Below are 27554 nucleotides of genomic sequence, written 5' to 3'. Positions count from 1 at the left end.
AAAAAGGCGGGAGTAGCTGAGGGGAGACCTGCGGTGATTGGTTGGTTCGGCATGTGAGAGGCGGGTGTGTCTGAGGGGAGGCGTGCAGTGATTGGTTGGATCGGCGCACAGGGAGGCCGGTGTTCCTGAGAGGAGACTCGCGGTGATTGGTTGGTTTGGGGCGGGGTGCGCCGTGATTCGCTAATTTGGGAGATGAAGTGCGGTGATTGGATGGTTGGGGGCGGGGTGCGCCGCTATTGGCTGCGAAAAGTCCGGGATTTTTAAGGGAACATTTCCAGTTTTTTGGAGAAAATCTCTCAGATTTTTATTGAAAAATTCCCATATTTTTGCAGGAGAAATATTCCCGGATTTTTTGACCCCACATGACCCCAAATAACCCAAAAAACCACAAAACACTCGAAATAAACTCCAAATAACCCCCAAAAAACCCAAACAATATCCACAAGTCCCCTAAATAAGCCCGAACAAATCCAAATAACACCAAAAAAACCACCCAAATAAAACCCATAAAACCCCAAATGATTTCAATTACACCTAAAAAAATGCCATATACACCAAGATAAACCCAATGAACCTCAAATAATTCCGAATAAGCCCAAATAAACCCAAAAAATCCCAAACAAACCCAAATACTTCAAAATAACCCCAAATAAACAGAAATGACCCAAGTAAAACCCAAGATAAACCCCAAATAGTCCATAAATAACCCCAAATAAACCCCAAACAAACCCTAAATAAACCCAAATAAACCCCAAGTAACCCCAGTTCCTCCCGTCCCCACCCCAAAACAGATCCCGACCAATCAGAACGCGCGGCACTGATGACGATCCACTCACTGGGCAGAAACTCAAGAGCACTGGCCCCGCTCAGCGATTTTCAGCCAATCAGCGCCCGGCCCAACTCTGACTCATCAGTTGCCAGGCACAGACCAAGGCCTCTCACTGCGGTAAACACTCACAGACCGTGCGGGGTAATTTCCAGCCAATCAGAGCGTGTCTCGCTGATGACTCATCAGTAGCGAGGAGAGAAATTTGGGGAGGGGGGGAAGGTGACCCTGGGGATGGGCTGGGGACCCCAAATTAATGCAAAACGGGGTCGCGACCCCAAAACGGAGCAGGAGGGGCCTGGAGCCCCCAAAACCAAACACGGGGGAGGGGACTGGGGGAATGATCTGAAAGGGGGGGGAGGGAGGGTGGAGAAAAGACAAGGGTGGGACCCCACAATTGAGCTGGGAGGAGGATGGGACCCCCAAATCGCGGTGGGAGGGGGGTGGGACCTCCAAAAGCGATGAAGGTAATTTTGTTCCTGGAATATGTAAATGAGTTTATGGATATGCATGAGGGTCTATGAATATGCAACAGGCTGATGTCACGGGAGACCAGGACCATCGAGCAAAGATTGTTATGGCCACCAAGATGCCCCAGTTATTTTTGGGGACACCGCTTAATTAATCTGGTTTTAATTACATGAGCCTGTTGCATATTCATAGACCCTCATGCATATCCAAAAACTAATTTACGTATTTCAGGAACTATTTTACATGGTCCATCCTTGGGGGTGTCTCCCCATTTCAGGAGCCTCCACTGAAATGGAAAATGTAAACCCACTCCCTTTGAAAAAAAAATTATTATTATTATTATTATTATTATTATTATTATTATTATTATTATTATTATTATTATTATTATTATTATTATTATACAACTATAAAAATTAGAATTAATTTTGAAATTAAGGGGCTCTCAGGCAAAGATATGGGAGTAGAAATACAGTTCTTTATTAGGAAAAATTGAAAATACAAATGCAGTAGTACAAACAAAAAAAATGAGTGACAGAGTCAGAATCCTCTGGGAATCCAGTGGACAATGAGGCGGATCTTTGGGAATCCAGTGGGACAAGGGATGATCCTTTGGGAATCCATTTCTTACCCCCCAAAGACAGGAAAAAAGCAGGGGGGTGGAGTTTTTATAGAGTGTCCCAACGGCGGAGTTGGGGTTTGGGTCAGGAGAGGAGCTCTTAGCAACACAAGAAGGGTGAGATCAAATTCCTTCCTCTTAGCAACAGCAGCACTCCACACAGAACCTGTCCCCAAATCCTGAATTCCCTCTAAAACAACTAAGAAATTATGGAACTGCAGATATATTCAATCAATTTCCTTCATTTAACCTAGTCTGGGGTGTTTTTAAAGAATGAAGGTGAAGCAGAGGAAAATTAAGGCCAAACCAAAAGGAGAAGCAGCCAGGTGTGCTCCCAACATGGATCACAGGGAATGTGAGTGACCAGAGCTGTGCCCAAAGTGCCTCCTCCAGTGGGGAATGGAGCTGGAGCAGCGCACGAAGCTCTGCCCGCACTCGGGGCACTCGCAGGGCTTCCCTTACCGGTGCCTCCGTTGGTGTTGGGTCAAGATAGAGCTCCTGGAGAAGCTCTTCCCACACTGGGGACACTCGTAGGGCCTCTCCCCTGTGTGGATGCGCCGGTGCCTGGCGAGGGTGGAGTTGCATGTGAATCCCTTCCCGCAGTCAGGGCACTGGAAGGGCCTCTCCTCTCTGTGAATCCGATAGTGCCGGAGGAGATAGGAGCTGGTCTGAAACCTCTTCCTGCATTTATCACACTCGTAGGGCCTCTCCCCTGTGTGGATGCGCTGATGAGTGATGAGGTTGGAGTTCTGCCTGAATCCCTTCCCACACTCAGGGCATTGGAAGGGCCTCTCCTCTCTGTGAATCCAATAGTGCTGGAGGAGATGGGAGCTGGTCAGAAACCTCTTCCCACACTTGGAACACTCATAGGGCCTCTCCCCAGTGTGGATCCTCTGGTGCGTGATCAGGCTGGAGCTGTGGCTGAAGCACATCCCACACTCGGAACACTTGTACGGCCTTTCTCCAGTGTGGATCCTCTGGTGGCTGATCAGGTCGGAGCTGCACCTATAGCTCTTCCCACACTCCCCACACTTGTAGGGCCTCTCCCCAGTGTGGGTCCTCTGGTGCTTCCTCAGGCTGGAGCTGTGGCTGAAGCTCTTCCCACACTCCCCACACTCGTAGGGCCTCTCCCCAGTGTGGGTCCTCTGGTGGCTGATCAGGCTGGAGCTCTCTCTGAAGCTCTTCCCGCACTCCCCACACTCGTAGGGCTTCTCCCCAGTGTGGGTCCTCTGGTGCTTCCTCAGGTTGGAGCTCTCTCTGAAGCTCTTCCCACACTCCCCACACTCATAGGGCTTCTCCCCAGTGTGGGTCCTCTGGTGCTTCCTCAGGCTGGAGCTCTCTCTGAAGCTCTTCCCACACTCCCCACACTCATAGGGCTTCTCCCCAGTGTGGGTCCTCTGGTGCCTGATCAGGCTGGAGCTCTCTCTGAAGCTCTTCCCACACTCCCCACACTCGTGGGGCCGTTCCCCAGTGTGGGTTCTCTGGTGCACAATCAGGTCGCAGTTCCACCTGAAGCTCTTCCCACACTCCACGCACGTGTGGGGCTTCTCCCCATCATGGAGCTGCTCATGAAGCACCAGCTCCGAGCTCTGGCTCCATCTCCGGCCGCCTTCTCGGCCCAGGCTGGCTCTTTCCCCCTCACATCCCCGCCATCTGCGTTTGCAGCCCCTCCTCGTGCAGCAGCTCCGGGGCTTTTCCTCCCCGTTGGCTTCCTGCGCCCTGGAGCCGCTCAAAACGGCCTCTGCCACCAGGTTCTGCTGCGGGCATTTGTCCTCCCTGCTCTCCATGCTCAGCTCCTGCTCTGGGGGAGGAAGGACAAGGACAGCATGGGATTTGCCTCCGTGCCACAGGCAAGGGCAAGGAGATCCCCCCAGGGCTGAGCTGCAGCCAGGGGCCGTGCTGGGCTGGGAGATGGAGCAGCACAGAGGGGAAAGGGGCACTCATCGCCAGCTCGGGGCTGTGCACAAATCACAAACAGGACGGGACTCCTAGGAACGTGTCCTGAGCTGTTTTATTTCCCAGCATCTGTCTCATTACTTGGTTATGACAATGGGAAGATGCCAGTAGCTCACATCGCAGGTAGCAGACAAAGAACTTCATGTTCAAACTTACTTTAAAAGGTTTTTGACCAATCACGCAAAGCAAAGGCATACTGACAGTAGTTCTATCCAAGCACTATAAGCACACTGACGGTTAAAACAATGCTCCCTTATTTCAAATACAATACCTGCTTGTGAGCCTTAAAACGCAATGTACAGAGCTCCATTATTAAGCTTGGAACTTCCTAATATCCTGCTAGAAATACTTTTCTGCAGGTTAGGGAGTTATTCTAGATAAGTGTTAATGCACAGACCATTGTTCTATTTCTCCCTACTTTCTAATTCTTATAGAATTTTTCTACTAACCAATCTTATGGCTGCTGCAAAGCTCTAATCAGTTCTACTGTCTCTGAGGCTTGTCTTTTGCAGCTTTCCCAAAACCCTCTGATTTTAAGCATTCCAGAGACACTGACTTCCTCCTCACCTGCCTCAGTGTCCCAGGGCATCTTCCTCTTCCTCGCAGCCTCCCAGGAGCTGGATATGGGAAACCCTGGTTTGGGGAAAACAAGGGATGAGCACATTGAGTTTGAAGGTCCCTCTGCCCGACTCCATCTCTACAAGTCACTGGCCATCTGGGCTCCCGAAAAACCTCCCAAACACCAAGATTCAGCCCTGAAAAAGCCTCCCAGGAGCTCCCTGTCCCTGGTCCCTCCCCTCAGGTGTTCGGGGGCTCCCCCCTGTCCCAGCTGCCGGGGGTCACGCTTGGATTGGGGGTCCCCCTTCTCCTCGGTGCCCGCCCTGCCCAGGCTGCTGGCAGTCCCAGCAATGCCAAAAGCTCCCCCCGCTTCGCTCTCCCCATTTCGGGATGCCGGGGCTGTTTGGGCTCCCGGGCTCCCTTCTCCCCTCATTCTCTGCTCTGGGCTGCAGCGGCTCCAAGGAGTCCCCCCTGCCCTCTCCAGGCTCTTGAGGCTCCCGCCAATGGCGGCGCTCCCCCCTCTCTGGGCTCCCCACTTTGGGCTCCTGGGGCACACAGGGCTCTGCCCCTCCAGGCTGCCTCTGCCAGCAGCCACCACCGCCACCCCCTGATGTCCCGCCAAGGGGCCTTTTCCGCTCAGCCTTGGACTTCTTCATTCTCCAAACATCCCCCCAAAAACCCAACCCAGGGACCCCCCGGGATATCCGGGCCGAGCTCCCCCTCCCCGCTCACCGGAGCCATGGGGGGGGCGATGATCCCACAGGTGGGGGCTGCGAATTCAGGCAGGGATCGAGCGCGGCTCCTTCAGCTCAGCCTGGATCCGCCTTTGTCCCTCCTCTTCCTCTTCCTCCTGCTCCTCCCCTTCCATTCCCCCTCCCTCCTCCTCCTCTCTGTCCTTCTCCTCTTCCATCCCTGCCCTTCCCTGCCTCCTCCTCCTCCCCCAGCAGCAGCCACACCCTCGGTGCCCCGTTCCCGCAGCCCTCGCAGCCCGCGGCAGGAGCGGCGATGGAGCCGGGACAGGTCGGGATGGGCAGCGCGGGGCTCTCGGCTGCTCCCAGCCGCTGCGGGCGGGGGGAACCCGGCCCGGGCCAAAGGAGAGGCAAACTGGGCAAACTGGGGGCACATCACAAAGCTAAGGATGCAGCAGAAAATGGAGCTGAAAGAGTTATGTTAATATTAATTCCAAACGAGGAAAAACTGGAAATTCCAAAGGTTAAGGAAGACGAGAAAAAAGAATTAAACAAGACTGGAAGTGAACAAGATAAATCAAGGAAATGGAAACTTCTTGATGGAAGACAATTACTTAATAAAATGTGCTTACTAGGAAAATATTAGAAGACAAGCATCAGAAAACCCACTGGGGTACTCAAGCTTTGTGTGATCATTTTTTAAGGAACTATGGGTGCACTGGGATTTCTGGAGTAGCAAAGCAGGTTATTGAAAGATGCTTAAATTGCCAAAGGATAAATAAAAAGGTGATAAGAAAAACAACATTAGGAGGTTGTGAGTTAGCTCACTGACCATTTGAAAGAATCCAAGCAGAAGTTTAGATTTGTTAGGTTCTGGATTTATTTGTAAAAACACCCGTTTAATCTAGAAGAAAGAGAATATGCCATAGGTTAGACAGGAGATTTTAGGAGAATAAAAATCTTTAAAGTATCAGAAACACCTGAGAAAAAACAGGAAAAGAAAAAGGGGAAATGAAAGGGAGGGGAACAAGAGGAAAAATCAGAAAGAGAGTGGGATCCTTTGAAGGTCTTGCCCCCTCCGTTCGCGGCCGAGGCGCCTGTCCCGGGTCCCGGCTCGCTGCCCGCCTCAGCTCCGCCTGCCCCGGTTTCCATCCCAGGTGCAGGCTCACTGCCCAGGGCAGCTCCACCTGCCCCGGCGCTGGCGGTGAATTTGTGTGCCCTGCTCCCACTGCCCGGCCTGCGGCCGCTCTGCCGGCCATGCTGGGGAAGATGGGGGTTGCTCTGTCCTGCCGCGTGGGCCGAGGTCACCGCGCCGACCGCACCGAGGGCAGGTCCCAGCCATCCCATCCCCGGCTGCCCTGCCCGTGCCAGCTGCGCTGGGCACCGCCGCTGCTGCCGGGGTCTCCCACCTGCCTTTTCTCTGCCGGGAGCTGCCGGATCAGCCGCCATAAGCCATGTGGGGGCTGCCCACGCTCCGGCTCGGTCTCCACGGGAAGATCCCCCTCTGGCGATTCCGGCAGCAGACCCTGCCCACACTCCCACCGAGCCTCGGCGGGATATCCTCCCCTGACCCCGGCCTGCTATGAGTTACGTCCCCTTGGTAACCACAGCTCCGGCTGTTCAGGGAAACTCTCTCTCTCTACAGGAAGCACCTTATTGAAACACTAGGAGCTCAGCTAAAAGACAGTCCTCTCCAAATTCTTTCCCAAAACACGGGAGAAAGGCTAGAGAAGGTAAAAAAGTGAAAGAGTTAGATGAAGGGATTGCTCAATTTCCGTTAAGAGAGGTTCCCATGGCAGGGATGCGCTGCCCTGCCCCGCGGGAGCCACCAGCGCCCCCGCCGGCCGTGCCCGGAACTGCACCCAAGGGGAAAGCGCCGCAGCCGAAAGGCCGGGACTGGCTCCGGGCTCTGTTTGTTGTCACTGCCGGAGCTGGTGTTCTTTGTTTGCTTTATTATACACACTAGAAAAGAACTGGTATTCCTATTCCCATAGCTTTGCCTGAGAGCCCCTTGATTTCACTAGTCTAAAAATTAAGAGGGAGGGGCTTTGCATTCTCCATTCCAAGAAAGGCTTTTTCTGCCTTCCCAAGCAGACACCTGTCTTGTAAAGTAAGACAAGCACCCACAGGCGCTGAGGGGGGCTGCAGGAGGGGCAGAAGAAGGCCCTGCAGCACTTGGGCACAAAGGCCCAGCAGGTGAATGCAAGAAGGGAGCAGCAAAAGGCCAAGCTGAAGGCAAAGGCCAGGGCAGAGTTCCTACAGCCCCTGAGGGATCAGCCCCAGGGCCCAAGGGGGCCCCAGCACCCAGGGCACGGGCTCGGCCACAAGCACCCGGCAGAGGCATTGCCCTCCTCGGCAGGGGACAGCCCACCCAAACAGCCCCTGGCAAGGAATCAGGGCTCCAGCTGCAGGGCACAAGGACACTGCAAGCACAGACAGCAGCACCCTCAGGACCAGCAAGTCCACCCCTTGATGGACATGGATTGGCAGGGCTGTCACAGCTCCCATCACACCAGGGACCCTCCACACTGGAGCCCTTGAGAACATTCAGGTGGGTCTGCATTGAGAGGAGGCCTCTCCTGATGGACACAGGGGCCTCTCAATGCACTCTGAAGCTTAGACCTAAGGGGGAAAAATGCAAAAAATTTGTTTGCTTAGTGAGGGGATAAGTGGGAAAGATGCATGGTTTTATTCAACCACTATTAGTAGATCTGGGAGATGGATTGGAAATGTATGAATTTTTATTTGCTCCTAATTGTTATCATGATTTACTGGGAAGGAATTTGAGGGCTAAACATGGAACACAAATTAATATTATAAAAGGTGATACAGAGGCCAGTTCTGTTGTACCTCTGTGTCAAATGTCTGGCCAGGCCTATGCTGAACTGAACCCAGAAGTGTGGGCAGCCACAGGAAAATAGGGAAAATTAGATATGGAGCCTCTACAAATTACTTCAAAGCAACCAGGACAAGCAATACCCTGTTCCAGGGGAGAGAAGGAAGGGCTCACAGCCTGGTATTGAGTCCCTGTAGAAGGCAGGGCTTTTGGAGCCAGGGGTGTCTCCCTGTAACACTCCTATCCTGCCAGTCAACAAACTGGATGTATGGACAGGAGGAGGAAACACAGAATTTTCAAGTGTTAAAATGAAGATTAACTGAGGCGGCTTCCCTGGCCCTTCCAGACAGGGTAAAAGAATTTGAATTATAGGTGGATGTTAAACAGGGTCTTGCCAAAGGAATTCTTGTGCTAAAATGTTTAACCCAGTGGCCAGAGAGCAGCCTCATTGTCTGCAGAATTCTGCAGCCACAGCTTTCATGGGAGCTGAGGCTGAAAACTGATGACAACAGGAGGATCTCCTAGAGTTCAAGTCTGGCAGCAAGTTAAAGCTTTGACAACCAAAAAAGCCTCTAAATGGATGAGCAGGGCTCGGTTATTACAGTATGAAACTTGTTCAATGGCACAGGAGGATTTAGAACTGAGGACAGGGCAAGGGTTTAACCCAGCCTCCTGTTTGAACAGCCTGGAGAGGGGCTGGCAAGGAACCCAGGACTGCACTCAAGGGACAGAGCTCCCGACCCAGGCTGGGAGAGATTGATGGGACATTCCCTGGCCTGAGGGACAAAATGTGTTTGTGGATGGCTCTGCAAGGGCAGCAGAAGGGAAAAGAGCTACAAGACAGGCTGTTATTAAGGAAGGGGAATCAGACAAAGCGCAGGTCACTGCCCCATGCTCAGCTCAACCCAAGGAGCTCTGGGTGGTTGTAAGAGCCTGGCACTGAAATGCCCTGAGCAGGAAGGCTTCAATATCTTCTGCTGACACCATGGCACCTAACAGGGGGGCAAAAGCAATTCTGACTGCTTCAGCAAGCACTGGATCAGAGATCAAGGTATATTCTCCCACAGGAAGCTGGGCTGGCACAGAGCCTGCCCTGGGACTTTGCTGTTGCCAACACCCAGCCAGGACATCGGCTCCTGCCTAAGGAGTGCAAAGCAGCACCACTGGTGGCCAAGGGGCCCATGCCAAGTGTCCCTGAGGCCAGAAACAGCCGCCAGCACAGCTGAACACGGGGGGGACCCCTCAGCCTGGCCTCAGGGGCTCTGAAGCCCCGGAGATTTGCACTTCCCGCCTGCAGCAGGACCATGGGAGCCCCCACTGAGCCTGCCCTGAAGGCAACGCAGCAGCAGCCAGGGCTCCACAGCGGGCCAAGCCCCTGGGCCTGCCCACAGATCCTCTGCTCAAACCCTCGGAAATCCTGGCCACCCTCCTCTGGCACCTCCAGCCACTGCGGCCAAGCCTTGCTGCCACTGCTGCAGCTTCAGCGCTGGCTGGGCCTGCACTGCCACAGCTGCTGGGGAGCACCACGGCACAATTCCACTCTGGGGCTCACTCACACCCACACTCTGGGCTGACTGGGACCGCATTGCTGCAAAATGTACCCATTTTGGTTCTCTTAAATCTTCTTTCTCTGCTCAGGCTTGGTTTGTCTTTGCCATGGGGAAAGGAATTTTAAAGGTTTTATTTAAGGGCTGTTACACCACTCAAGGGAGTTGAGTTCAACATCTCAACAGACTGGGAATAGCCCAAAAGACACCCACAGAGATAACGACCAGCAACAAAACATCAACGCCCAGCAGCAAACAGCAACCAACAGCTACCCCAGACACTGCCCCCGGCACAGCTGGAGACACCTGGTCTGGAAAAGGCTGAGAAGGAAATCCAGGAGTGTGGACCGAATTCACAGCAGAGGGGAAGAAATCCGGGTCCAACAGGAAACCAAATACTAAAAACCTACACAACTTGGAAGCAATGAACATTAAAGCTGGGGATTTAGATTGGTTCAGACTACATAAAGTTTAGGAAAAATCCAGTAAAACTCACATGCCAAGGAATGATTTTCTCTGCACAGCCAGGGTATTTGTGAAAGAAATTATTTCTGTTGCACATCCTGGCCAGAACCAAGCAATGCCTTGACTCTCTAACACTAAAGAGATTCTTGGAGAGTTTTTGTTTTCCCTGCAGTTTCAGTGACAAAATTACAATATGAGAAAAAATTTTCATAAAACTCCCACTTTTATATTTTCAGGTAGGTTTGGGACAGAAGTGTGAGAATCAAGTATTACTCTGGGTTTTTCCATGTTCGCCTTTATGTTGCATTTTGCAAAATTGAAGAGCTTTAACTGTAACACTTTTAACTCGTAAATAGTTGATACTTTTGCAAAAAAAAACAGATTCTGGGGGGGGGCCACATGTGACTCACGAGGTGGCTGCCCTGGAAGAGAAGCTTCATTGCAGGCAGCCTGCAGAGGACCTTTAGAAATGCAAATGAACACTGCTGGGCAAAGCCTGGACAATGTACCTGGGTCTCTTGCCTGGGGCAGGAATTGGGCTGATTCCCTCTGCCCCTCAGCCCAAGCTCTGCCTGCTTGCCCTGATGGAATTTGCACAGCTCAAGGCAAAGCCCAGGGTGAAGATATCTGACCCTGCAACAGAAACGGGTGAAGCTGCAAAGGGAAACAGCAAATGGAGAATGTTGGGAAATCTTCACTATAAATAAATGGGGGGGAATCATCCCTGTGCCCACTCCAACATGTGCTGTCACTGTCTGCGTTATATAGGGTGTATTAGAGCACTAGAGATTTTTTGCTACCAAGAGTTCAGAGAAATCAGTTGGGAATCTAAGTATTTGATGATTTAATTAAAGAAAAGCAGTCAATTGATGCAGCCCTGGCTGGAGAGAGCGGACAAAAATGGGGAAAAGATGAACGGCCAGCAGAACAAATCCTACAACACCGTGCACCAGCCCCTGGGAACCCAAACCAATTCATATCAGGAGCCACAGAACCCGTTTCTCATTTCAATGGCATCATTAGATTACAAACTGCCCTTGGAATAACCAACCAGACAGCTCCAGCTCCTGACCTTCCTGCTGAGCAATCCACTGAAATGAGGAACACAACATTTCACCATGGGATGGGATCAGATCATCTGTTAGTAGAAAAAAGAGGAGTTTGTGGAAAATTAAATTACTCCAACTGCTGTCGGCAAATAGATGACAAAGGAAAAGTGGTGAAAAAAAAAAAAAAACAACGGAAACAAAAAAGCAGCTCATGTATTGGTCCGAACGTGAAAAGGATGGGAGTGCGACACGGTTTTGTGGCTCCCTGGCAGTCCATGGGTTAAACGAATGCTGTTTCTCCTCTGATGTGCTACAGCAACTCTCACCTTTTTACCGTGCTCCACACCTTGAGAGTGCAGCTCATTCAGCAGCTGAGCGAGGGGCCAGGGACTTGTAGATCAGGAAGTAACGGGCGAGTGAAACCACAAGCTTCAATAATTGTTACTAATTAAAATGGACTGCTGCTCATAAAAAGTCCCGCTAAATTCCTGAACTTCGAGAACAACAAAGACTTAACAGAGCCGTGAATATCGGCTGTTCTACAAAAGTGGGAATGCACATTAACGAGGACATGCAGTTGGCGGATCGGGAAGTCTGAACCTTCCAAGTATCTAGCCAGTGGGCAAAAGGAGAGGGAGATGAGGCCGGGAAAATGAGGATAAAAAGGAGGCTGCGAACTACAACAATGGCAGAGAGCGCACGGCAAATGCCCCACGGCCTCTCCCTCTGCTCAGCAATAAAGTCACTGGTACAGGACTCCTCTGTCTCCTCGGGGCACAGAAACCTCCGGCCACGTCAATTTCCCCGCACAGCCCCGGGCACGGGGCAGCCGCCTCTGTCCCGGCCACAGCAACCGGGCCGAGCCAGCGCTGCTCCGGCAGCGGCTCCTGCCGAGGCAGCGGCGGCAAGGAGACCGCGGGCAGCCGCTCCCGCAGCGCCCTCACGCCAGCGGCAACACGCGCCGGACACGGCACAACGAACCCGCCTGAGACCCCTGCCGCCCCCGAGGCCCGCAGCGAGCCCCAAGCCCCCGCACAACCCAGCGCGGCTCCCACCTGCGCTGCGGCCGCCTCCCAGCTCCGCCGCCGCCTCACCGCGCTCCGGCCGCTGCCGCTGCTCCCGGGCCCACACAGACGCTCCGCCAATGGCGCCGCCGCCGAGCCACGGCCGCCCTCAGGCCGCCACCGGGGCCCTGCCCCGCCCCGCTCCCACCAATCAGCGCGCCAGAACCACGACTGACGGCACCGTCGGCCAATCGCAGCCAGGGGCGGGCTCTGCACACGGCACAGCCTCGCCCCGCGCTCTCAGGGTCCCCGCGGGCTGCGTGAGGGCAGAGCCGGAGATGAGGAACAGCCCTGGAACGGGCCCGGGCCCGAGGGGGATTGAGCTGAAAACACAAACAAACTGCTCCGCACCTCCCGCCACGGCTTTCCCGGCACTGCGGCTCCGGTGGCCCCGGCTCAGCGGGAAGCCCTGGAGCCTCTCTTCTCCTAACCCTAATTAGGAGCAACAGTGCATCGCTTTGATTTCCCCCAAAAAGGGAAAACCACCCCAAACCCCTGTGGATGAGTGGGGGATGGGAAAGATTTCTGACAGAAAACCCCAAAACCTCAGAGCAGGATAATGAGAAGTAAGTGAAGAGCCTTAAATCCAGCCTTCCCCCACGCCTCCCTCCTTCCAGCTGCACCTCCTACCCCGGCAGGGCCGGAGACAGGGAATGGGGCCGTGCTCACTTCATGCCCCGGGGCTTCTCCCTCTGCTCGGGGACAGGAGTCGTTCCCCTGCTGCACCCTGGGCTCTCTCCCACCGGAGACTTCTCCAGGAACTTCTCCAAGCTGAGTCCATCCCACGGGGCACAGCCGCCCTCCAAGTGCTGCAGCGTGGGTCACTGTGCCCCGGGGTCAGTCCTGCCAGGACAGGCTGCTCCAGCGGGGCCCCTCTGGCCACGGGGTCACAGCCTCCTCTGAGGCATCCCCGTGCTCCAGCGCGGCTGCTCCGGGGGCTGCAGGGGGATCTCTGCATCCCCATGGATATGCAGGGGGATCTCTGCATCCCCATGGATCTGCAGGGGGATCTCTGCATCCCCATGGATCTACGGGGGGATCTCTGCATCCCCATGGATCTGCGGGGGGATCTCTGCATCCCCATGGATCTGCGGGGGGATCTCTGCATTCCCATGGATCTGCAGGGGGATCTCTGCATCCCCATGGATCTGCAGGGCGATGTCTGCTGCCGCATGGATCTGCGGGGAGATCTCTGCATTCCCATGGATCTGCAGGGGGATCTCTGCATCCCGTGGATCTGCAGGGGGATCTCTGCATCCCCATGGATCTCTGCATCTGGCACTGCCGTTTTTGGAGGAGCCAGGAACAAGCTGAGCTCTGCCTGAAGCTCTTCTCACATTCCCCACACCCTTCCCGGCACAGGGAGGCTTTTACCTCCTCTCAGCTCTCCAGGCTGGGTTTGCAGCCCCTCCTCGTGTGGGATCTCTGGGGCTTCTCCTCCCCATTGGATTCCTGCGCCGTGGATCCATTCCAAATGGCCTCTTCCACGAGGTTCTGTGGCAGGGATTTGTTCTCCCTGGTCTCTGTCCGCAGCTCAGTGCGTGAGGGAGGAAGGACAAGGAGAGGAAGAGACAGGGAGAAGGGAAAAGGAAAAGGCAGGAGGAGAGGAAGGAACAAGGGAGGAAGGAGATAGGAAAGGAACGTGGATGGATGAAGGACAGAATGAGGAGAAGAAGGAGGGTGGACAAGGAGAAGATGGGATTTGCCTCCATGCCAGAGGGAAGGGGAAGGAGATCCCCCCAGTCCATCCCTGGCAGGATGGCGTTGGCAGTGAGGCTGTCCTGCAGCGATGCTGGGCTGGGAGATGGAGCAGCAGGGAGGGGAAAGGGGCAGTGATTCCTCCTGCCCTGCCTGGCTGTCCCAGTCTGGAGCGTCCTGGCGCTGCCGAGGCCCTTGGAGCGTCCGGCACTCAGGAGCCCGGAGCTCACGGCTGCTTTATAAAGCTGACAAAGTCGGCAGGATGGGTCTGGGTATGATCTCAGCAAACTGGGTTTATTGGTACAGGAACAGGGGACAGAGCTGAACAGGGTCCAGGGACAAAGACAGGGTGCAAGCCGAGGGCACAGGGGGCTTTTATATGAGGTAGTGAGGGTGGAGCTGAGGGTCAGGGTCCAATGGATATGGGGGAAAATGGGGCAAAGGAGGGGTTAAGGGTCGGGTCAGCTAATAGGGAAACAGGGGCAGAGGAATGCAGTAAACTGGGGCCAATGGAGGGACAGAGAGGGAGAACATTCGAGGGACTAACCAGAGATGGGTAACAGGGGGTGAACTAGGGTAATTAGGCCAACGGGCCAATGGGGTAACATAACTTTCCATAAATCAGCATGTGCCTGCAAAGATCTGTGGGAGAAGCAAGCTTCTCACCATAACCTTGAAATCTATTCTTCTTATTGGGGACCAGTCCTCCACGGGTGGGAGATTGAGACTCCCATGGGCCTCCACACCAGTGCATCTTCCTTTTCCTCGTAGCCTCCTTCTCCTCCATCCAGAAAAATTTTAGGATTGACAAATCCTGGCTTTGGGGGAAGAACAAGGGGTGAGCACCTTGGGTTTTGTGAGAAATGAGCCTCACTCTTTAGAATTTTTGAAAGTTTAATTAGGAATAATAAGGGACAAATCAGTAACAGTGCTGGGTGTTGGCGATGGCCAGAGGCACACCGGTTAACCACAGCAACTCTTCTTGTCTAGTTTCTCCATTGTATTGTTCAAATACATATTCATAATGATTATACATATTCAAACATTTCTTTGAACTCGTTTACTTGTTCCAGGAATTCTTTAGGTTGGTTTGACCCCCAACTCGCCTTTTTAGAGCACGTGCAGGAATCCTGGATTGCTGTTTTGAGGGTTGTGTGTCACTGCCTCACAAGGGCCCCTGTTCTGTGGTTTCAGCAGGTGACAGTTATTGACAGTGGAAGGGTCAGTGGCAGGGGCCTCATCACATCCCTTCCTTAAATGTTATCTGACCATGCAGACGCTTTTAGCTATTTCCACAAGTACTTTAAATGAACATTAGCTCTTTCAGAAATATCTCTGAGTTATTATTGTCAGTTAGTTACAAAAATAAAAGCATTAGTTATTATTTCACAACTACAGCTACTTCTGCAAAAGTTAAGATTCTAATGCACAACACATGGCATCCACTTTAATATTTTGCAAAAGCCAAAACTATAATGTATGTTTTTCACACTCAAATATCATCAAACTCAAATATCATCCATAAATGATGTTCTGAGGATATGAGCTACACAGGGGCCAGGCATTGGCCACAAAAAGCTGATAAATTATACTATAGCAACAGCAGTGAAAAGTGATTACAAACTGTACTCTATCAAAATCAGTGTGATTAAGGATATTTTGCTGAAGTCAATACATAGTAGCAAAAGTCAACACTACCTAGTTATTTATAACAAACCCAGGGCAGGTTTTTCCCTTGCATGGAGTACCCGGGCCTTCCCCGGGCCCCTTCTGCCCTCCTGCAGAGCCGGTGGCATTTTCCAGCACACACAGTTTGTAACCAAGAGCCGGGTGCAGCCGAGAAGGCTCCAAGCGCCTCCTTCCAGGCTGACTCTGCAGGTGCCGAGGCTGCTCTGGGCTCTGCCAGGGCTCTGCTGGGGCTCAGCTCTGGGCCAGGCTGGGCCCGCTCTCCCCTCACATTGCTCCGGGCAGCTGAGTCACGGCGGGAGAGGGAAGGGACACGTCAGGGGAGTTGAGGTTTGAGAGAGTTTGTATTCGAAAAACTGCCATAACAAACAGGCAGTGCTAACTACCATAACTAACTAGTTGTCCTAACTACTGTAACTGAAAGCTGTCCTTTGATGAGGGAGGGGTCGATGCCTGTGGATCCCGCCGTGCCCCGGTGCGGGAAGAGCTCCGTGCCCCGCTCCAGGTCCAGCCCCCGTTGGAGGATCCAGGCTGGATAATCCCGGGTGACCCCCAGGGTCAGAGCCCCCCGCGTTGGGAACACACCTGGCTGGGGGCTCCACATCTTCCTGGCTCCCCCCGTGGACACCTGGGTGAAGGCCGGAGGATCTCCGCTGCTTCTCTGGTTTCTGCTCCTCTCCTCAGGGGTTTGGGGGACACGGGACCCCCCCAAAATCAGCGGAGCGGGGACGGAGCGGGGGGTCCCGGCCGGGCCCGAGCCCACAGGGAGGGGCTGCAGCCGCCGCCAGCTCAGGAGCTCTGTGGGCAGAGAAAAGGGGGTGACACCGGGCTGGGGGCCCCGGCGGGAGCGCACACGCTCCGCCACGGCGGGGACGCCACCCCCGGCACCCGCCCCGACCTTCTTGCGCACGTAGAAGCCGAGCCCCAGCGCCAGGAAGACGAAGCCCAAGACGAAGCCCCCGATGCCCGTCAGCATCTTGCTGCGGGCGGCGTCCGGCGGCATCTCTGGGGGGTCCGCAGGGCTCAGCACCCCCAAAACCTCTCACGGACACCCCCAGCCCCTCCCAGCGCCCTCTCTGTGGCCCCCAGCCCAGCCAGGACCCCCTGAAACCTCCCCCCGATCCCTTTTGGTCCTGGCCAGGAGCCACCAAAGCCCCTCCCGCCCCTCTGAGGATCTCACAGCCCCCTCCCAGTTGCCCCCAGTGCCCCAGGAGCCCCAAAGCCTCTCGCAGTCCCTTGGCAGCCCAAGCAGGACTCAGCCAGAGCCCTCCCAGTCTGTGCCCAGCACAACCGAGCTCATGGCGAGCCCCGCTTTGCCATGGCCGATCTCCTTCCAGCCCCTCCGGGCTCACTGCGATCCCTCCCAGTCACACCCAGCAACTCCAAACTCCCTCACAGTCACATCCAGCACCCCCAAACTCCCTCCCAGTGCCCACCAGGACCCCCCAACCCCATCCCACCCTCCCCAGCATCCCCCAAACCCCTTCCCAGCCCTTGCCCAGCCCCCAGGGCCTCTCCCAGTCCCAGCCCGCTCTCTCCAGCTCCCTCCCAGTGGCTCCCAGCACAGCCCAGTGGCTCTGCCAGCGCCCCCAGGGGCTCCCCCGTACCCCAGTGCCGGCTCAGGGGCTGCTCCAGGCTGACGTGCTCCACCTGGCAGCTGTAGGTGAGCCTGCGCCGGGGCGGGGTTTCCAGCAGCACCAGCAGTTGGTAGGTCCAGTCCCCGTTGGGGACCACGTCGGTGGCCACCACGTGCTCCGAGAGCTCCTGCTGGCCCTGGAACCACCTCACCTGGATGGCAGCAGGGTAGAAATCCATCACGGAGCAGAGCAGGCGGCCGGGGCCCGGCTGGGAGCTCGAGGGGGGCACCAGTGACATGGACACGCTGGGGGGCACTGGGGGAGAGAGAGAGAGAGCGGGGACACACTGGGATCAGCTGGGGGGCACTGGGAGAGAGAGGGGAGGGCTGGGCTGGGCTGGGGAGGGACGGAGAACGGACTGGGAGGGACTTGGGTGACTCTGAGCGAGATGGGAGGGAATGGGGGGGCACTGGGAGAGAGGGTAGAGTTCTGAGCGTGAACTGGGAACAGACTGGGAATCGACTTGGAGGAGGTGGGTGGGACTGAGAAGGACTGGGAGGGACTGCGAACACAATGGGAGCGACTGGGAATGGTCTGGGAGGGACTGGGATGGCACTGAGAGGGATTTTGGTGGCACTGGGAGGAACTGGGAATGAAGAGCGCGGCGCTGCGAGGCCGAGCCCAGCGCGGAGCACTGGGCGCTGCGGGTCTGCCTGGCAACGGATGAGTCATCAAAGAGACGCGATCTGATTGGTTGGAAAGCGTCAGCTTTACGCGTCGCTGACATGGACGCGCGGGGGGCACTGGGAGGGACTGGGAGGGACTGGGAAAGGACAGGAGGACCCGGTGATGGGTACAAAGAGGGCTGAGGGCACTGGGGCGATTCCCACGGAGGTTTTGAGGGGCTCCAGGCCCATTGGCAGGGCAGGGCCCGAAGGGACACGCTCTGCCCCGCGCTCACCTCGGCGCTCCACGGTGATCGAGGCAACAATCTCGTAGTTGTGCCGGCACCTGTCCACGTGAGCCCGCACGAACTCCATTATAGCTGGGTCGCTGTTCCACATCTTGGCATTCTTCTCCCCTAAGGGGGTGAACCCCACAAAGTGCCCCACGTCGCTGTCGAACATCAGGAACTGCTCCCGGTTGTAGATGAACCTCACCACCAAACTCACCTTCTCCGTGCCGTTAATGAAGAGACAATCGGCCTTATGCATCCACTGGAACACCCCTGTGAGTGCAGCACACAGCTCAGGGATGTCCCCCCAGCGTCCCAGCAACACCTCCAGAGCTCCAGGGCCCACCCCGGATCCCTACTCCGCACCCTCTGTGCCCCACGGCCGCCACGGGACCCTCCCGCCCGCGCTGCCGCTTCCTCTTTGCCGCCCTTCCCCCATTTCCCCTTCCACATCCTCTCCCTTCCCACCTCCGGCCGTTCCCAAATCGCTTTTGGTGTCCCATTTCCCCATTTTCCCAGAATCCCCCAATCCCCAGCCCCCTCCCGCTCGGTTTTGGGGTCCCTCCCTCCCCTTTTCCCTCTTCCCCACCCTCTCCCACCCCTTCCTCCCCTCCCCCCACCCCTCAGCCCCTCCCGCTCTCCCTCTGGGGGGTCCCCTCCTCCTCCCCCTCCATTCCGGGCTCTCCACTTCGCCCCCTTTTCCCCCTTCTCCCCCCCTGTCCCAGCGCCTCCCGCCCCCCGCTCACCTGAGAGCTCCGCGCCCGTAGCCGGGGGGGCTCCCAGCACCACCAGTGCCACCAGTAGGGCCCCAGCTGCCGCCCCTCTCCCCATGGCCGGGGCCGGGCAGGGAGCAGCAGCCCCAAAGCAGCCGCGCTGCGCTGGGAGCACCAGTCCGGAGCAGGGCGGGCTCGGCAGCGCCGCGCGCTCTCATTGGCTGCCGCCACCTTTGGGCAGCGATCGGCCACGGGCTCTGCCCGGCAACTGATGACGCAATACAACGCCCCGAGCTCTCATTGGCTGAAACGCCTTCTGCCTGCGCTGCCATTGGCTGAGGCCTTTCCGGGACGCTGCAGCCTCGGGCTGGGGGTTTTTTGGGGAGGGGGAACCTTGGGGCGCTGGGCAGGTGGGAGCTCAGGTGAGCCCAGCAAGGCGTGCCCAGGGGCGCGGGATCTCAGCGGTGCCCGTGGCGAGCGGTGACGCTGGCCCGATGCCAGGCACCCCCAGAGCCGCTCTGTCCCTGCCCCCGCAGCCGCACAGGGACAGAAAATGGAACCGAGGGTTCCTGGCTGGGGACAAGGACCAGGAGAGATCCCTCAGCAAATCCCGCACGGGCACAACAGAGCCGGCCTGGGCACACGGAGGGAATTTATTACCAACCAAATCACAGCAGCACAAGGAGAAGGGAAAGAAATCTCTCCAACACCTTCCCCCCACCCAACACGGATCAGCCAGAACAGGGGTCACCAGGGCTCTGCCCAACGGGGGTCACTGGGGATCATCCAGCACGGATCCTCCCACGGGGGATGGAGCTGCAGCAGCGCACGAAGCTCTTCCCACACTCGGGACACTCGCAGGGCTCTCCCTGGTGTGGAAGTGCTGGTGAGTGACGATCTCTGAATCCCACCTGAAGCTCCTCTGACCTTCCAAGCACTCCTAGGGCCATTCCCCAGTGTGGATCTTGTGGTGCTTGCTCAGGTCGGAGCTCCCACTGAAGCCCTTCCCACATTCCCCACACTCCCAGGGCCTCTCCCCAGTGTGGATGTTCAGGTGTTCCATCAGGGTGGAGCTGTAGCTGAAACCCTTCCCACATTCCAAGCACTTGTGGGGCTTCTCCCTGCCATAAGGCTTCTCCACCAGCTCTGAGCTCGGGCTGGATCTCCGGCCGCCTTCCTGGCACAGGGGGGCTCTTTCCTCCTCACACCTCCCTGGGCTGGGTTTGCAGCCCCTCCTCGTGAGGGATCTCTGGGCCTTTTCCTCCTCCTCCATCCGGCCACAGCTTGGGAATGACAAACCCTGGTTTGGGGGAAACCAAGGTGGGATTGCCTTGGAGTAGAGGCTCCTCCTGGCCAGGTCCATCTCTAGAACACAGCAGGAGTCTTGTGTCCATGAAAATCTCCACATATCAACATTCAGCCAGAAAAAACTCTCCCAGGAGTTTTCTATTGCTGATCTCTCCACTTTTGGGGTTCCAAAGGGGTCACAGACATCTTTCATGAAAAATCTTTTCTTAGGATTTTTCCTTGTGAGAAGCTGCAGTTTCAGCAACCAAAAGTAAACAGTGGTTATCTGCTGCTGTGGAATGCAACAGGTAGACCCGTGATTGGTCTCCTGTGGATGTTTGGATGTACAGACTGCTCATGGCAGAGCTGGCTCTTGCTCTCTGTCTGAGACCCACATCTTTGTTATTCATTCTTTTCTATTCTTAGCTTAGCTAGCTTCTGAAGAAATCTTTCCCTTTCTATTTCTTTTTAATATAGTCTTAATGAAACATATATTATAAAATAATAAATCAAGCCTTCTGATCATGGAGTCAAAATTGTCATCTCCTCTTCATCCTGAAAACCCTTCTGACCACGGTCAAAACTCTCCACAGTGCCCGGCCCGCACAGCCCCGCTTGGTGCCGGCCCTGGAGCAGAGCAGCTTCCAGCAAGCAAGAGGCAAACGCATCTTGCCAAGAGTTAAAACACACCAGAGAGGGAAGATGGCATTAATGTGTGCATAAAGGCCTTTGAATTCACAGCTCTCTGAGAGAGATTTGGGGCTCTCGGCTGGACAGAGATGATCCTGCTCTGTGCTGGGCTCAAAGGCAGGGAACACGCCCTGCCGCTGCTGCTTGGCGGGGTCTCCGCAGGCCCAGGCAGATGCCAAAGCTGCTCTCACAGTCTTCTCCCTTGCCAGGCCCCTCCGCCAAGTGCGAGGGGCCTCAAAGACGGAAAGGAGCGCAGGGAGCCAAAGGGAGACGGCTCACTACCTCATTGGGGGCGCCTGGGGAAGCACTTTGCTTGAGAAGCAAGCCCCTCTCTTCCAAAGGCATTTCTCCAAATGCCTGCATTTCCCAGGGAACACCAAGACACTCTTAAGGTTTTGGAAAAATCCAAACTCTTTATTAAGGGAAAGCAAAGCAAAGGGGTGAGCTGGGAGACAAAAAAAGCGGATGGGCAGGGTCTGAGAGCTGGAGGGAAGGAGCTGCCAACAGGGAGAGAGATGGCAGGAGCTCCTGGAGCTTCCCACAGGCTCAGCTCTGAGCAGCTAGAGCTGTGCCTGGAGCTGCAGCTGGTGCATCCTGCTCTGCAGCTGCTCCCATCTGCAACGGGAGCTGGAGATGGCCGAGGGATGCCGGTACATCTGATCCAGCAGACGCAAGAAGTCCTGCAGATCTTCTTTGGAAGGTCAGCTGAATGAGTACGCTGATGCAGGATGGGCTGTCATCTTCTCTCAGGGCTTGAAGAGCTGGAAGAGAGAGGAACAGAGCCACGGTCAGAGGCCAGATTGAGGGAATCCAAGGAAAGCCTCCTGCCAGGCCCATCCCAGCCGGCTCTTGCCAGGGCTTCGGCCGGAAGGTGTTGGTCACGGATCGCCCACGTTTCGCTGGCAGCTCTCTGGGCTGTGCCCCCGCCGCCCCTCGCCCGCACAGGGAGCAGAGCCCTCCGCAGCCCGGGCACGGGTTGTAGCTCCGGGGCCGGGATGTGCAGCTGCCCCCGGCGATGCTCGCTGCCCCGCGGCTGCCCTGACTCACCCTCGCTGATGACCTGGAGCTCCTCCTTCTGCCCCGTGACGAGCACTCCGGCCAGCCCTGGCAAGACAGAGCGCGTGTCGGTGCCGGGCGGCACAGCTGCCCGGCACGGGCGCTGCCAGCCCTGCGGCCGCACGCCCTCCTGCCCGGGCAGGGCTCCTGCTGGCCCCTGCCGCGCGCTGCCGCCCGAGGGCACGGCTGGCTGCGGGAGGGCGGCGGCAGCGCCGAGGGCGGGCGGGGCCGCAGCGGCCCGGGCGCGGCTGCCGCTGTAGCCGGGGCAGCAGCCGGGCCGGGGGCAGGGAGGGGCGCCGGGCTCGGGGCTCACCGATGATCCCGACGGCCGCCTGGCGCACGGGCCTCTGTGGGCTCCGCAGGCGCGGCAGGGCCCAGCGCAGGTGCTCGGCCGCTCGGCTCTCGTCCTGCATCAGCTGCGGGGAGCACCGACAGGGAAGGCTCGCTGCGGCCTCTGCCCCTCGGCCGGGCGCTCCCTGCGCCCAGCAGTGGCCGAGCCGGCCCGCACGGCCCGGGGCAGGGAGCGGCGTGGGGGGCGCAGGCCGGCGGGCCCTGCTGCGGCGCCGGCGGGGGCACAGCTGCCGGCCCCCCGCACCGAGCACCGGGGGCAGGGGGGCTTCTCCAGCCTGCGGCTGGGGCTCCCGGGCTGTCCTTACCAGGCGCTGGGCGAACTGCATCCGCTGCCCCTTCATCAGCAGCTGCTCGAGGTCACTCCTCAGGAAGCGTGCTGCACGAAGCAGGGCTTCGCCAGAGGCCTGGAGAGCAGCAGAGAGCCGCAGGTGGCACCCGAGCCCAGGGCACGGGACCCGTGACCCTGTGCCAAGGCCAGGTGAGGCTGGAGCCCGCCAGGCGCCAGGGCGCCCCAGCCCCCTGCCAGGGATGCGGCCGCATCATGCAAAACCTCACCTTGGCCACATGCAGGTTCTCATCGTGCCAGTGCAAGAAGAGAGGGAGCAGGCTCTGGCTGACGATTGTCATGGGAGGATTTTCCCCCTCTTCCTCTACCAGCTCCATCACCTTGCAGAAGAGCTGAATGGAGAGCAGCCGCACGTGGCTGTTGTCCTGGAAGGGTAGGAAAAGTCCTAAGCACCAGCTACTGCAGGCCCATTGGGCCAAAAGCCCAAATCTCTACACACAGAGCACAAAGGTTGCAGGCAGCGTCCAGTGCCCTTGGCTGGGGGCGCAGAGCCTTACGTTCTCAAAGTGTTGCAGGAGGGGCTCAGCCAGCTTCAGGGCGGTGACGCTGGGTGGCTTGAGGTCTTTGTCCTGGAGCATATCCCTGAGCGCACACAGGGTCATCCAGACCATCTCTGCATCTGGATCAGCCAGCTGCTGCAGCAGGTGTTGATACAGGCCGCGTATTCCTCCGGCCTGTGTGCAAGACGGGGCTGTGCTGTGAAGCCGTGCCTGGCCGCAGCACCAACAGCCGCTTGGGCCACTGGGGCAGCTGAAGCGGGAGGCAGGAGAGCTGGGAGCAGCTGCCTCTGCTGCCAAAGGCCAGCCAAGCCCAGAGGTCTGCATTGCCCAGCCACAGATGCTGCCAGCGCGGCTTCAGCCACTGCCCCCTTCTCACCAGCGAGGGCTCCTTGCTGAGCACCACGAGGCCTCGGAGCGCCAGGCGCAGCCCGTCCCTGCACTGGCTGGGCAGGTGCCTGGATACCACCGCCAGGGCACTGGGACCGTGTTGGCTCAAGTCCAGGCACTCGAGGAGCTGAAAGGCACAGGAGGGCAGTGCCAGGGGAGCCGGCCGGCAGGAGCCCGGATCCGCACGGGGCCGGGCCCAGGCAGCAGCAGCAGCGGGGGCGGGCGGCGTCCCAGGCGGCTGCAGCTACCAGAGGCCTGAGAGCTGGGAGGCAGCTGAGCCAGGCAGCGCTGGCCATCAGGCTCACCTCCACCAAGAAGGCCAGGGCAGGCAGATGCCAGCGTGGCCGCTTCCCGATGAGCAGGCTGAGCAGGTGCGAGGCCATGAAGGGACACAAGGGCGTCAAGCCATGGCGCATCTCCCTGGCAGGGGAAAAAGGCACCAAGGCCCTGAGTTGGTGGGCAAACCTCTCCCAGGAGTGACTCCCAGAGGTCTCTGCAAGGGCACATGGGCCCCTTGGGAGGCGGCTGCTCCTGGGCATCCTCCTCTCCCAACCTCTTCCAGTGTGCTCGAGCCTCCCTCGGTGACAAGGCCCTCTCGCTTCCAACCGCAGGGACTGTGTGGGGCACTCCGGGCACAGGTCACAAATGCTGGCTGCTGGCGGTGGTGGTGGGGAGTAGGGGATCTCACCTTGCCAGCAGACCTGCTGCATAGTGCTGCGTGTCGGCAGAGAGCAGCTTCTCCCAGACCTGCTTGTGCTCCAGAGCCACCAGCTTGTTGTCAAAGGCCAGTCTGGAGAGCAGAGCCTTCATGGTCTGCGCTGCAAACCTGCATGCCGAGCAAAGGCCAGGTCACGCTGGGAGCGCTGGCCCTGGCCACGAGGGCGTGGGAAGGACAGGGCAACTGGCACCTGTTGGGCTCGCTGGGAAGGCCGTGTTCCTCCCGGCACGCTCCCCAGAAGCTCTGCGCCTCATCGTCCTCTGGCATGCGCTCTGTGGTGGTGACGATTTGCAGGAACAGAGCCACCAACAGCTGGGGCGAATGGAGGAGAAGGGCATAGTGCCACTCAGACATGGGGGCGATCCTCCACAGCACCAGACTTGCCTGCAAGAGACAAAGCACGCTGAGGCAGCACTCCGTGTCAGGGTGTCCTTGAGGCAGGGCCCGAGGGGAGAGGCAGGGGGATCACCCAGCCTGCTGCCCCTAGGCCAGCTTTCAGCCCAGGCAGGGAGCTGCAGGCTGGGGGAGAGCATGGAGAACTGCTGGAGAGGAAAACTGGAGGGCCAGCAAATGCCAGCTCCAGAAACTCACAGCCAGGGCAAAGATGGCCTCGTTGTCCCCGCTGCAGAAAACGCTGCTGAAAGGGGGCTGCTCCTCCACGGCAGAGAGCAGCGCTGGAAGCACCTCCTCGGCGGCCACTTCCGAGGTGCCGATGGCTCTCCACATCAGCGCGGCGGCTCTGTGGGAGCAGAGCTGTGCGTCAGCACCGCGCCCCGTGGGGCTGCGTGGCGCCGGGTGACAGAGCCCCGGTGCCCTGAGGGGCAGGGAGGGAGCGTGGCAGAGGCGCAGGAAACAGAGGGGCCCGAGGCTCCCGCAGCTCTCCGCCTGTCTGGCAGAGCCCGCCGGACAGGCTGTACAGGGCCAGGGGCCCCACGGGCCGGTGAGCACTGGACTCTCGAGGCACTTGTGCCCCGTACCTGTCACACGTTGGGGCGCAGTACAGCAGGCTCATCACCACGAGATCAGGGTGTTCTTCAGTCAGGGCCAGAATTTGCATTTGCAGCCCGGCGTCCACGGTGACACAGGACGCCAGGCTCTGAAGAATGCCCCTCACCATGGCTAGCACCTGGAGGAGGCGGCATGGGGAAGACTTGGAGTGCTGTCCAAAGGAGCAACTTCCCCAGCTTGCCCAAAGAAGTGCTTGCCTTCCCACCCTGCTGTGATGGCCTCAAAGGCTGAGGAGAGCCAGCGGACGGAGCTTGAGGGGCCATGTGATCCTAGGAGGACTTCAGCCCTGGTCCCAGGCTGCTTACCTGCTGCAGAGGAGCAGCAGCCTGCTGGAAAAACTCCGGAGCGGGTGCAGGAGTCATGGTCAGTGTGGGCATGGCCTCGGTCTCTGGGATGGCCTGAGCCTGGGTGTGTGTGGTGGCCCTGCCCTGAGTCAGAGGCATGTCAGCCTCCGCCCAGCCGTCCTCGTCTGTTTCCCAGTCTGAGCTTGCTGCCAGATCAGAGGAGGCTGAGCTGGGAGCAGGCTCTGCCTGCAGCTCGCAGGGCCTGGAGTCAGGCTGGGCCGTGCCCTCGGTGCTGGTGCCGCCGGTGTTTCTGCGCCGAAGGCGCAGGAGCCTCCACAGTGTCTGCAGCAGAAGGAAGGGCGGGAAGAGAGGGACGTTCCATGGCCTGCTCCAAGCGCGGGGGTGGGCCGGGCAGTGCCAGCAGGCCCGGCCCAGGTGGGGACGGCCGCAGGTACCTGTGCTGCTCTGCGGAAGCGGCCACGGGTGGGCTCCTGCACTTGAGTCCGGTCCCTGGCTGCATCTGGCAAAGAGCGAGCGCAGCCAGAGCTGAGGGGCGGCGGGAGAGGCCGGAGAACACAGCCCAGCCCTGCGCTGCCCAGGCAGGGACAGCTCCGGGGGCTGGAGCACGGCCATCGGCGGGGGCAGCCCCGACCCCTGTCCCATCCTGTCTGTGGGCATGTCCACAGGGAGGGCATGGGATGGGATGGGATGGGATGGGATGGGATGGGATGGGATGGGATGGGATGGGATGGGATGGGATGGGATGGGATGGGATGGGATGGGATGGGATGGGATGGAGCCAGACTGGCTGCAGGCACGAGCCCTGCGGCCCAGCTCCGCCACTCACCGTACTGCAGCGGCTGCAACTGCTCCGGCTCTGCAGGCTGCTGTGCTGGGGCAGCTGTAGGGCCTTTGCTTTTCTTGCCCCGAAGCCCCTTGAACAGGCCGAGCAGTCTGCCTGCCATCCCGCTGCCTGACCTCGAGGGCACCTTGGACACAGATGCCCTGTCAAGGGTCCGAGTCAGCGAGTGCCGCAGTCCTGCCTTGCAGGTACCTGCGACAGAGGAGCCTCAGGAAGATTACAGGACAGCAAGTCCTGCACTCTGTTCTCGAGGGCTCCTGCCACAATGACAGGAGACTCCTCAGGAACGCTGGAGGTCACCAAGTCCCACGGCCTGGCCACGAGGGCACCGGCCGCAGGGATGGGAGATGCCTCGGAAAAGCTCCGAGTCACCGAGTCCCGAGGTCTGGCCGTGAGGCCAGCCGCAGGAGGAACGCCTCGGAAAAGCTCCGGGTCAGCAAGGAATGAGCCGGCTGTGCGGGGGCTCCTCACAGCACCGCTCTGTCCCGTCCTGTCCCATCGCGTGCACCTAGCACTGTGGCGTGGCCACGGCGCCGCCGGCACCTATGTCAGCGCGTGTCACAAAGGGCTGCTCTGACGCCCCGTTCCACTCGGTGACCCTGCTGCACCGTGTCACAAAGGGCCCTTGGACACGCTGCCATGTGCCCCGGGGCCAGCCCCTCCCCACCCAAGGTGGCCCCGGTTGGACGGAATCCCTTGCCCCGAGTGTCTGACGCAAGCCCGGACACTCCCCAAGCCCGGCCAAGTGCTTGGGGAAGGACTCTCCACGCTGCCCGGCCCGCACAGCCCAGCTTGGTGCCGGCCCTGGAGCAGAGCAGCTTCCAGCAAGCAAGAGGCAAACGCATCTTGCCAAGAGTTAAAACACACCAGAGAGGGAAGATGGCATTAATGTGTGCATAAAGGCCTTTGAATTCACAGCTCTCTGAGAGAGATTTGGGGCTCTCGGCTGGACAGAGACGATCCTGCTCTGTGCTGGGCTCAAAGGCAGGGAACACGCCCTGCCGCTGCTGCTTGGCGGGGTCTCCGCAGGCCCAGGCAGATGCCAAAGCTGCTCTCACAGTCTTCTCCCTTGCCAGGCCCCTCCGCCAAGTGCGAGGGGCCTCAAAGACGGAAAGGAGCGCAGGGAGCCAAAGGGAGACGGCTCACTACCTCATTGGGGGCGCCTGGGGAAGCACTTTGCTTGAGAAGCAAGCCCCTCTCTTCCAAAGGCATTTCTCCAAATGCCTGCATTTCCCAGGGAACACCAAGACACTCTTAAGGTTTTGGAAAAGGTTTTGGAAAAATCCAAACTCTTTATTAAGGGAAAGCAAAGCAAAGGGGTGATCTGGGAGACAAAAAAAGCGGATGGGCAGGGTC

General features: G+C 57.9%; 3 protein-coding genes and 1 long non-coding RNA gene across 5 annotated transcripts in view; all 4 read right to left on the bottom strand.

The window, feature by feature from the left end:
• LOC118700961 (zinc finger and SCAN domain-containing protein 2-like) overlaps positions 1–4505 on the bottom strand; it is a 74149-nt gene extending 69644 nt beyond the window's left edge. The window contains exon 1 of the mRNA XM_054518098.1: positions 4440–4505. The gene's annotated coding sequence lies outside the window, so the exon portion shown is untranslated. The remainder of the gene's footprint in view (positions 1–4439) is intronic.
• LOC118700958 (zinc finger protein 501-like) lies at positions 1754–5169 on the bottom strand. The gene is made up of 2 exons (XM_036405550.2): positions 4440–5169; positions 1754–3717 (listed from the first exon to the last, which is right to left on the bottom strand). The coding sequence occupies exons 1-2, from the start codon at positions 4534–4536 to the stop codon at positions 2375–2377; spliced, it is 1440 nt and encodes a 479-aa protein (XP_036261443.1). The 5' UTR covers positions 4537–5169; the 3' UTR covers positions 1754–2374.
• A 9485-nt stretch (positions 5170–14654) lies between these two features.
• Positions 14655–18865, bottom strand: LOC118700965 (class II histocompatibility antigen, B-L beta chain-like). Of its 2 annotated transcripts, XR_004982371.1 has the most exons (6): positions 18743–18847; positions 18003–18269; positions 17072–17356; positions 16363–16469; positions 16050–16262; positions 14655–15749 (listed from the first exon to the last, which is right to left on the bottom strand). XR_004982371.1 is itself a non-coding variant. In XM_036405559.2 (5 exons), the coding sequence occupies exons 1-5, from the start codon at positions 18825–18827 to the stop codon at positions 16254–16256; spliced, it is 753 nt and encodes a 250-aa protein (XP_036261452.1). In that variant the 5' UTR covers positions 18828–18865; the 3' UTR covers positions 14655–16253. The 2 variants fall into 2 exon arrangements, 1 of the variants encoding a protein (XP_036261452.1); XM_036405559.2 differs by having other exon boundaries at positions 14655–16262; positions 18743–18865.
• Positions 18866–21073: 2208 nt separating this feature from the next.
• On the bottom strand, positions 21074–21792 carry LOC129047045 (uncharacterized). The gene is made up of 2 exons (XR_008509013.1): positions 21734–21792; positions 21074–21447 (listed from the first exon to the last, which is right to left on the bottom strand). It is a non-coding gene; the product is annotated as an uncharacterized LOC129047045 (long non-coding RNA).
• Positions 21793–27554: the final 5762 nt, after the last annotated feature.

Source organism: Molothrus ater, chromosome 33 (assembly GCF_012460135.2).
Source record: "Molothrus ater isolate BHLD 08-10-18 breed brown headed cowbird chromosome 33, BPBGC_Mater_1.1, whole genome shotgun sequence".
Lineage (NCBI taxonomy): Eukaryota > Metazoa > Chordata > Aves > Passeriformes > Icteridae > Molothrus > Molothrus ater.
Note: the sequence above shows the minus strand (reverse complement) of the source record. Positions and strands in the feature narration are given on the sequence as shown.

Bases quoted from the DNA above. Each gene is read 5' to 3' on its own strand.
- LOC118700965 (XM_036405559.2), bottom strand. From the start codon at position 18,827: ATGGGGAGAGGGGCGGCAGCTGGGGCCCTACTGGTGGCACTGGTGGTG. The intron at 17,357-18,002 runs GTGAGCGCGGGG...TCTCTCCCCCAG, and splicing joins GATCACCGTGGAGCGCCGAG to TGCCCCCCAGCGTGTCCATG. The intron at 16,470-17,071 runs GTACGGGGGAGC...CGGACCCCCCAG, and splicing joins GCCCCTGAGCCGGCACTGGG to AGATGCCGCCGGACGCCGCC.
- LOC118700958 (XM_036405550.2), bottom strand. From the start codon at position 4,536: ATGTGCTCATCCCTTGTTTTCCCCAAACCAGGGTTTCCCATATCCAGC. The intron at 3,718-4,439 runs GTGAGGAGGAAG...TTCCTCCCCCAG, and splicing joins GCCCTGGGACACTGAGGCAG to AGCAGGAGCTGAGCATGGAG.